Source organism: Pyxicephalus adspersus, chromosome 6 (genome assembly GCF_032062135.1).
Source record: "Pyxicephalus adspersus chromosome 6, UCB_Pads_2.0, whole genome shotgun sequence".
Taxonomy (NCBI): domain Eukaryota; kingdom Metazoa; phylum Chordata; class Amphibia; order Anura; family Pyxicephalidae; genus Pyxicephalus; species Pyxicephalus adspersus.
Genome location: NC_092863.1, coordinates 15,742,517 through 15,753,240, shown reverse-complemented (window position 1 = coordinate 15,753,240; position 10,724 = coordinate 15,742,517). Strand labels below are relative to the sequence as shown.

Sequence of the window (10,724 nt, the reverse complement as noted above, 5' to 3'; positions counted from 1 at the left end):
ACAGGGCAAGGACAGAAGGGGTGGATCTCAACGTGTCTATTGGGAGCTCAAAAGGACCCTACACATGAGTTGAACCAATCCTCTACTCCCTAAAATGCAGGTTGTTAAAGGTGTTGTGAGTACAGTATTTTACAGGAAAGCCCTGGACGCCAAAATGAATGATGGTACACATATTGGTAAATTTCTGGATAAATGGTACCCATTCATTCTCTTCACATTTACTGAACCTGTACGAGAAAAGATTTTGAAGCCTTTCTTGAAGTCCTCTTGGTATATATTGAACGTGTCTCTTTGAGATCCTTACTGGTGTATATGTAGTACTCCTGTCTGTGGTTGATCGGTGTTATTTGAGGACTTACCCGCAGTTGCTGCTCTCATCAATCCCTTTCTCTCTTTTTTGTCTATTTTATTTTGTATTATGATTTATGTTATTTTATGTTATGAGGATTGTCTACCTCATTTTGTGGTTGATTTTATTGTTTGTTTGTCCCTGGTATTTACAAACTGTCAATAAAAAGATGTTTAAACAAAAAGTGCACATTTTGTGTATAAAACTTTATACTATGAGAGTATTTTCTGATAAGGGCTTTTTTATCTTAGAATTTTCTGCTGCTTTAAAAAAAATGATACTAAACAACTGTGTTGAGGGTGTGACCTAAACATAGCTGTGTGAGTATCCGTTGATCGCTCGCTTCTTTCTTGGGACAACAGGTTACCATCCCACCAAACACGTCAACATGCCCAGGCGGTGGACAGAATCTCATGGATGAAGAATGAAGCACAAGAAATAAGGCAGCACATGTTCTGTACAAGGCTGCAGACATGAACACTTGGTGCCAACCCCAACAGGCTTAGGCCAGAGATCACCTTCCTTACTGTCCTTGGCCATGGGGGGATTCGTGGCTGGAGGAGTTGCACTGACAAAAGCTTGGCCAAAAAAAAAAAAACAGCCAAGCAATTATTGTGCAAAGGAAAGCCTACCTTTGTTGGATTATATGCTTAGTTTTTTTGTCTGCTCTTAGCTATGCTCATAGGATTTACCCCTCCCATTTGCTGCTGCCTGTCTTTGTTACTTGCACTGTGGAATGAATGGGCAGGTGGCCCTTTGTTTTATGACCCCCTTCATTACTGGTCTCATATAGGAAAAGTCCTCTGAACTGCTAGTAATCCATCCTTCCATCTTACCTCTCAGAGGTAGATGCTAATACATAAAAAGGGCAGAATGAAGGAGTTGAAGCAAATGAGATAGTACACTCAAGGTGAGGGATAGGCATCCCTTGACCAAAGGACTTCTCTCCGCCATTTTCTATTGTCTGCCCTTTCTTCAGTTTCGTGGTCGAAGCCATGGTCAAAGATTCTGCGTTTGCAGCTGAGACTTGTGCCGACTAAAATAAAATAAACAAGAAAATAAATGTCTTCTGGCATATATCTGTATGGACATAAAGTTGAATTATAAACCTGATGCTGTGGTTCACCTAATAATGCTAATGACCTGTATGTGAGGAGCTGTATGTGATGGTCATCCCCTGCGCTTATTTTCATGCCTTGTGGCTGGGGTCTCGGGTCTATAGGAAGCATTGTGTGGATTTACTCTTTAATCATTCAAATGCGTGTCCCTTTGTGGATGTGCTCAGTGTTTAGTTAGGATGCATTAGGATTCCACCATTAGCAAAGGGACCATAGAATGAGATTGGCCTAGATGGCTGTAGGATTCCCTTATATTGATCCTTTGTATTTGGCATTTCCTTTTAAAACAGTCTTCATCCTTTGACTTAATGAGAGTTATGAGCTTAAGGAGACTTTATCTTTTTCTGTATATCTCAGGGATACAGGTAGCATATGAGGTGCACATGCCAACAGAGGTAGCTCAGTTATGTGGGGAGACTGAGCTAACACTCATTTGCTAGTGAGGAAAATTCCCTTTACAGTTCTGGTCAGAATGTCACCCTTACAGACAGCTAAAAAGAAAACTGATGTCATTCAGGTGGTTCTGGACCCATAAAGTATGCACGTACCATCAGATGGGGGGTCAGTCATCCTCAGCTTGTGGAACCCCTATGAACCTCTGGAGGATTCCTAGGGTTCCATTGAACCCTAGTTGAGAATGGTTGTTCTAGAGTAGTCTTTCTTGACCTTGGGGGAACCCTTGAAGTAACTTTTAGGTCTTGGGGAACCCCTACTATAATTACTTAATCCACAGCTCACATTAGATTGGTGGTCAGTAGGAAGAATGCCTCTTACATTGCTGGTCGAGGTGAAGAGTGTCACATCACATTCCCAAAAAGACCATTGGTGTCCGTTATACTTACTTGAGAAGTAAACATTTGTCATTGTTCAGAAACCCCTAGCAAGCTTTGGATGTTCTCTAAGGTTCCATGGAACCCTGGTTAAAAAGTCTTGTAGATTGTAAGCTCTTCGGGGCAGGGTCCTCTCTTCCTGTGTCACGGTCTGTCTTTGTCATCTGTCATTTGCAACACCTGTTATAATATACAGCACTGTGTAATATGTTGGCGCTATATAAATCCTGTTTAATAATAAAAAGGCTTGTCTAATATCTAGTAGAAGATTATATATGACATTAGATGTTGTTTAAGCTTATGACAGCAATCAGCCACAAGAGGGAGCATTCTGATGTAAAATTATTCTGCTAGAACAGAAATATAGTGGTTACAAAGAAAGCAAACTGATATATATCATGCATTTTATATCTAAGATCCTATTTTTATATTTATTCCTATTTTATAATTGGCCTTTTACAAAAAAAAACTATCCAGTGTATTTTTGACCTCATCCTGTTCTAAAACAAGCAAACGCTTTTAAAAGTTTATAGAAAAAAAAAATAGCCTCTTCAATTGAAGAGCTTTTATTTTTTATTCTGGGAACATTTTGCGTGCTTACTGTTACATGCCTAAATTATTTGCAAAGCCCTTGGATGTGGCCACCAATGAAAACAACATTCTAAATAATAATTTCATACAGACATATAAATGTTTTGTATTCAGTTTACTGTAGAATATCCGATGCCAGATTGCGTTATTTATTGTAAATGTTTTTTTTTTATTTCCCTTATAACTGATCACTCAGACTTCGGGGCATTCCAAGTTGTGAGATCAATCTTCTGAATTTCCAGGGCTGAAATCAGACTCATTCCGGGATTCACTTTGGTTCTAGCTTGTACATCATACAGCAGCTGCTGGCTGATGACCTTAGGGTACAAAGTCTGCTTCAAAAATACATTGTAACAACACTTATAAAATATTTACTTTTTTATGTACAGATTTAAGTATTAAGCTTTGATTTTCAAATAACATTATCCATTTATGTATAAATTATATGGATTAAACCCTTTATTGACCCCATACCTAACCTAATCAGCCATCATTGACCCTCCACCTCCTTACCCCTTAAACTATATTTGAACCTAATTACTAAAATCTCATAAAAGCTTTGGAGTTTAAATCTAAACCCACATATTCACCTTTACACTGGGTCCATGTATTGAAAAGCCTACACCTCCAGCTTCTGCAGATATTCGATTTGGTGATAACTTTAATATCTAGTGATCTGCTCTTCCGACTCTTCTCTTGGATGTTACCCTACTGGGTCCAGCTAAATTCTCAGTTCACATTTTATTATAAAATATTTGTCATTTACCAAATGTTGCAGATTTTTTTTAACATTTTGCTCATCCTTTGTGTATGAGTACTGCATGGGCCATGAAAAAGGAAAGAGACTCACAAAAGCCTGTCTTTGCACACATGCAATAATTATCGTTAAAAAACAAACAATAACGACCGTTCCAAGATTATGCACAATTTTTTTAATCGTATTGTCACAATTCTGTACATGCTATACCGATACGATCGTTCAAATATAATCCACCAATAATGTACACACACTAGATACAAACGATTGAAGGATGCAGGAAGTGACATGTAAAGGAGAATGTGTACTGCAGAAACATTCATGATCACTGAATGACCGCCCACACAATTGGTAGTGAACGATCATTGCCCAATCAGATCCGCCGGGATGGTCGTTCGTTTCCAGCAATAATCCTTGTTCATCCACGTTGTTGGCTAGTCTGGCTTTTTTGTTAACGATTATTGAACAAATCGTTTGCAGCCATAATAATTGCATGTGTGTACATAACCTTACTCATTTATTCACCCCCTGTATGCTTCCTAACATCAGTTAATCTTTTAAGGATTGCACCCTATTTATACGGAAATGTGCTGATCTGGCAGTGGATTTACTTTTAAAGTAAATTTAGCCCTAACAATAAACTTCTTTCATTTGCTACCTTTTAGTCCATTAATAAACCATTATAATAAAGAAATACCTAGAAATTTCTAGAATAGGAAGTGTGTTACCGGTAGGGTCAAATTTGGAAAAAAGCCAGAAAGAAAACTAATGTGACATCTCATCAAAAGGATTGATAATCTACAATTAACTTAGATTTTTTTTGGTTTAGACCCTTAAAATCTAATTGTGTAATCTACGTCAAATTTACCAAGAACCTCAGAAATAATATACATTTATTGTTTTAATTACTTAGGGATTCGTACCCTGGTGAAAAATCTTCCAGGCCCCTGTGTTTTAAATAGCAATTGATTGGATTAATTCTCCACCAATGTATCTCAATGTCATATTCATGTATTTTTTACAATAGTTTTTACAATAGATTTGTTGTTAAATCTAAACGAAAGTTTGCAGAGATTGTAAAACCAAATTGTAATCAATATAGTCATTGAAAACATTTTTGCTTTGTTTTTCTTTCATCACCTATTTTTTGCCTTATTGTTTAATAAACCTGATTTTCCCAGGATTCCCAAAAATTCTTCCATAATTTTTTTTCAGTGCATATTTGACATCCTCGTTTCAAAGGCTGTATATCACTGGATTTAACATGGGAATCATGATGGTATAAAATATTGAGGCCACACTGTCCTGCCCCACAGAAAAAGTGTTTGCAGGACGAAAATACATAAAGAACAGGGCTCCATAAAACATGATGACAGCAGTAAAGTGGGAGGCACATGTGGAGAAGACTTTAAGTCGACCTTGATTGGATCGTATTTTGATGATGGTAGTAATGATGTATCCATAAGAAATAATAATTATGATAAGGGTGAACCACGAAGTCAAGATACCAAAAATAACTAGGAGAAGCTGGTTAATGGTCGTATCAGAGCAGGAAAGATTTAGAAGTGGTGGGATGTCACAGTAGAAATGCTTGATGATGTTGGATTTGCAGAACCTTAATGAGAAGGTTCCTATAGTGTGAACCAAAGAATTGATGACGCTACCAACATATCCAGCAGCTACAAGTTTAATACAATTCAACCTATTCATAGCGGCGGAGTATAAAAAAGGACTACAGATAGCGTAATATCTATCGTAGGCCATGATACCAAGAAGGAAACATTCCATAGCACCAAATGTCACAAATATGGACATCTGAATAGCACAGCCCACCAAGGAGATAGACTTTTGTTGTCGGAGAAAGTTGGCCAGCATTTCTGGAGTGATTACTGAGGAATAACAAAGGTCAGAGAAAGAAAGATGATGCAGAAAAAAATACATAGGTGTGTTTAGGCTTGGGTCAACCTTGGTGATACCCATAATACTAATGTTTCCAAATATGGTAAAGATGTACACCAGTAGGAAGAGGGCAAAGAGGAGAATCTGTAAGTTGGGTTCTTCTGTAAACCCACAAAGAATGAACTCTTGTACAGAACTCTGGTTTACCACACTCATTGTGACCCTGTAATAAACATTTAATGACAATAATAAAATTACCACTGTTAGACTCAAGTTTTTAGTGGGGTTACACAATTTATCAGGTGCGATTCCATCTTTCATGCTCTTGTGGGTGGACTCATGAAGGTTTCAGGGTACAGAACCTACTTACTACATGGAACCTTTACTTACGCCATTTTCCTGTAAGTTCAGGACAACTTGAAGGTACATGGTGAACTGGAATGCATCATTTTACCATTTTTTATATCACTTAGAATTTTTTGACTGGTTCTTATGACCTGCATTTCTTACAGACTTGTATAGAAAGTCCCTTGAAGTAAAAAAAAAAAAAAAGTTAATGGTAATTCAAACTACACAGCAAGGCCTGATTTATTAAAGTTTGCCAAGACTGCAGAAGATAGACTATCATGGGAAAGCCTGTGCGATCCATTATACCTAGAATTGATCTGGCCTGGGGGATGAAAACATTTGGCAACTAATCGCAAATGATTTTTCAGGTTTGCTGGATAACCCATGACAGTTCTTTGAAAACTTTAATAAATCAGGGTCCGTGTGAATAGGCTTACACTTGAAGTTTAATTTTCCAAATTTGGATCCAAAACCAAAAAGCAGAAGCTAGTAAAAGGCTTTTTATTCTGAGATAGGTATAAAAAAGTACAGTTTTATATCTTACAGCACAAGGATCTATCTAGTTGTGCTTTAGGCTCCTATGCTAACAAGGAACATGCTGAAAGAACAAGAGGACAGAAAGAAGAGACCATCACTTGTTGAGCAAATCCTATGGGCAGAAATACAAATCCATAAATACAAATAAAACATCTACCAAAATTTGTATTTAAGATGTATATTTAGCTGTTTGTCTGCAGCTCATCTTTTTAAAACAATGATATGGAGCCAAGTGTCCAGCTTACTAACCAAGCTCAGCAAAATAAAAAAAGAACAAACCCAATATAGGCCTCTCATTCAAATAATGTTTTTCCTAGTACCAGCTTACCTTAAAAAACAGAGAATAAATAACCAGTCAAAATACATTTTATCTCAGATTTGCCTTGATCTAAAAATATGTTACCCTAGAAGGATGGTCTCTTGGCTTGAATGCATCTTGATACGAAAGGTTTGCTGTTTTTTTATAGAATATTATTCCATATGGGGATTATTCTTTATTTCCTCTGTTGTTCTCTTCTCCAGTGAGTGCTAATGAAGATGCAATTATTTCTCTCACTGAATTCTCTGTATAATTCTCTAGAATTTGTTTAATTATTCTATGTTATACATATACATCTCTATATATACCTAAATATATCACTTTTTAATTGGTAGAAATACGTTTTCATACATATTTCTGAATGTATTTATAGAGATCTAAAGTTTTCTGGGAGCTCTAGAGACATTTTCTACCTAACGACCCATTTTCACACGTTGTCATGCATTGGGGTGGAACTACACCCTGAGGATACTCACACCCTGGGGATACTCACCTGTCCCCATACCCTTGTGGGCGCTGTCATCTTCTTCTCTTGTCTGCATTCTGATCTTTAACAATCTTGATTGACCAGGCCGAGATGACATAACTCCTGCGCAGGTGAACAAGAGATCATTTAGTCCCAGTGCTCACATGGGAAGCTTGGATTGATGGGTATTTATGGCAACCAACACTAAATAGCCAGACCCTTTCATGTGCCTGGGACGTTCCTGGAAAATAAATGGGGGGTAGCAAGCATGTGTGACTTTCTCATACTCAATAAATATCCCCTGGAACCTGGCTTGCCAAAGAAAGGAAGTGGAAAAACATTTTGTAGCCCAATTCCTTATTGGCAAAACTAGACCCCCGTCTGCCTCAAATATTGGCAACAGAGCCTTTTGAATCTGGAAGCTCCATTTAACAAAGGAGCCCCCAGATATCAGAATGCTCAAATTCCAAGTTCCAATCAGTATCAAGCAATCAGGCAAGGCTTATTCAATGCGAGGTTCTTTAGGATCTTTGCTCTTAGCTGTGGTACTGAGCTGTCAAATGCAGAATCTGCAGTACCACCAGGCCTCACTGGATCACAGACCTCAGGGTATTGAGACAATACTGATGCAGGCACTGCTAGCCAAGATAACATGTCGCCATTCCTTTGTTTGTGGGTCTGCAAAGATGCAAACTCAAGTCACCATGGTCAGGCCAAGCCCAATTTTGAATTTGTTTGTATGGATTATATGCAGAAAATAACACTTTAAAAAACCTGTGGGGTAAAGCTGAACTAAACCCACAACCTCACATGCCCCTGTTCTGTTGCAGGGCACCACGATTTTTTTCCTTCCTTTCAGTCTAGCCAATCTTTGGCAATATTGATTAGCTAGACTGGGATGAAGTAACTTTAATGCATGGGATACCAGTAGCAATCAGGCAGGCATGAAGAATTAATTTGAGACATTGGCCCCGATTTAACAAGCGAACCTGCGTATGTAAATATGCGCCGATACACAAGGCGTATTTCCACTAGTACAATTGCCTTTACTTGCCAGCCGGATTCCTGCTTTATAAAATAGGGTTTGAGAATAGGCCAATTAATGCGATTAATCTTCAGCTGTGGGATTCAGGAGGATCTGTTAAGCTCACTTGGTCGTGTACTACTGCACTCACTTACAGCAATCATATATGATCAATAGGGGGCGGTCAAGAATACACCATTTAAGGTGATTAAGTTACAGCTGTGCGATTCAGGAGGATCTGTTAAGCTGTAACTGTTTAGGTCATAGCAATGATTAGTGCACAACTGCTCCCTGTTCTGTGCGCATCTACAGTCCATTACAGATCAAATGGAATCTTTAATGCTTCATCTTCTTTTGGATAAGCGCTACATTTTTTATGTTAAAAATTGATTCATTTATTGTTACATTTATTGCACTGTTTTGATACTTTTTTGTTTGCTTGCAACACTGCAAGCTAATTTAGATCAAGCTGTATACATACTAGTTAGCACTTTATAATATGACATCACACAATAGTATGAATGTCAAAAAAATGTCTCCAAGCATTTGTGATCTGATTCAAATTTCATTCTAGTTTGGCTTTATAGAAATCAAATATTTGAAAAAAGGATTGTTGTCAAAGATGTTATAAGATGTTATAATAAAGGAAAATTTAGTGACTTTACTTGTGCGTGTATGTCAAAATACACACACAAGTAGGGGGTGATTAATCAAGTAGGTTTGCTTGGATGTTATGCATTGATGTGACTTTGTAATCCTCATTATTGTTAGTTTCATCTTTTGCTGCAATGTTTTTGTGCCTGGTCTGTAATGACAGTTTCTGTTGTTCAGCAATTTTTCAGCAATGTGTTGTCATTATTTCCACAAATATTGAGTACTAATGTCTGAATGGTTTCCACTCCAAACTGTTACTTGAAGCCCCTCATTGCCTTTGTCCCATTCTCTAAGTCACATTGTCACATATTGGTATTTGAATGTATTATGTGAATAAATTGTCATTGTCAGCTTTTATATCATTGTTTTTTTTTTTTATTTTAATAGCCTGCAAATTTGCACTCATGTTGATTTGCTGCCACACAACTCCTGTGTTCATTTGTAGTTGTGTTATAAGTTTGTTGTCATTGTCCTGTGCTGTCTAACCACCTAGCCGGTATGCCCGACCTTCGTACGGGCAAAAAAAAATGGCTAGGATGGTTAACCCCGTAATTTTGTCACATCCTTACCTCCATGGTCCCGCTGTGCACATCCAGCGGGACCATGGAGGTAAGCCCACTATATATAATTGGCTTACTCCCCTCAGCTTGGTAGTGGAAGCACATAAAGCTGGATTCTTCCTTTAACTAGAAGCAGTATCGCCCATGAATGTTGCTGTGGGCCAAGCCCATCATATCCAAAATCATAGGAAGAAAGAGATAATCTTTTAAAATTTGAAGCTTATTAAGCAATTTGCCCTCAAAAAATCCTCTGTGCCTATTTCTTCCTATAATTTCTCTATCATATGTACACACATAAATGCATACATACATATATGTACATACATTAGTGCACATGAAGCAAAACAAAAAATATACACACAAAAAGAAAAACTTACCCGAAAGAGGATCCTTCTCTGCAAAATTGTCCGACACATTTTTTAACCGATAGAACACAGTTCACATACACATAATGGTTACTAGTGTTGTGGACCAACCCAAACTTTACTGCATTTAAATACCCGATTTGGGCCCTCCCACAATGCACTTAAACAACTGGGCACCTCCCCCATGATGCACAGTGCCCTCCAATTAGAGCAGGGATGCCCCCTCCATCTTTGTTGTGGCAGACAGCCGATTGGTTGTCTGTCACTGCATGCCACACAGGCAGCCATTAGTCTATATAAGGCCAAGGCGTGCCTGCATTTACCACTCCTGACAGAGATTTGCTGATAGCAACACAACCTTTCTGTGCTGCTTGGCTTGCTTTCTTTGTCAAAGTGAAAAAAAAGTGCTTTACTATGGTAGACTGTGTCACACTCATACTATTATTCAGATAGTTTGTTGGATTGTACTGTATTTGTGCAGTCCTGAAATCTACTGTACTCAGATAGGTGGAGTGTCTCACTGTTTGCTAGCCCCATCACAGGGGACCTAAAATGAAGCACTACCAAAAAGTGCTTGTAAGGGACTTGTGCTCAGCCTTTCCATCTGGCAGCAGCAGCAGCAGGGATCCCCATGGCAGTTCCACCAGCCATAGGAGCCAAACAACTGCTTTAAGACTGCTTACAGAAATACAGACATTTTTCTGTTTTTTTTTTCATAGGTAGCAAGAAGGATCAGAATTAATTCTCTGTATTTTTTTTCCAGTAATACAGAAAAATTTCTGTTTATTTTGATAGGTAACAAGAAGGATCAGAATTAATTCTCTGAATTTTTTTTACAGAAATACAGAAAATGTTCTGTTTATTTTGATAAGTAGCAAGTGTTATCAGAATTAACTCTCTGTATTTT

General features: G+C 37.9%; 1 protein-coding gene across 1 annotated transcript; it reads right to left on the bottom strand.

The window, feature by feature from the left end:
- Positions 1–4,881: 4,881 nt before the first annotated feature.
- Positions 4,882–5,760, bottom strand: LOC140332475 (olfactory receptor 5I1-like). Its single transcript, XM_072413720.1, has one exon. The coding sequence runs from the start codon at positions 5,758–5,760 to the stop codon at positions 4,882–4,884; it is 879 nt and encodes a 292-aa protein (XP_072269821.1).
- Between the last annotated feature and the right edge of the window lie 4,964 nt (positions 5,761–10,724).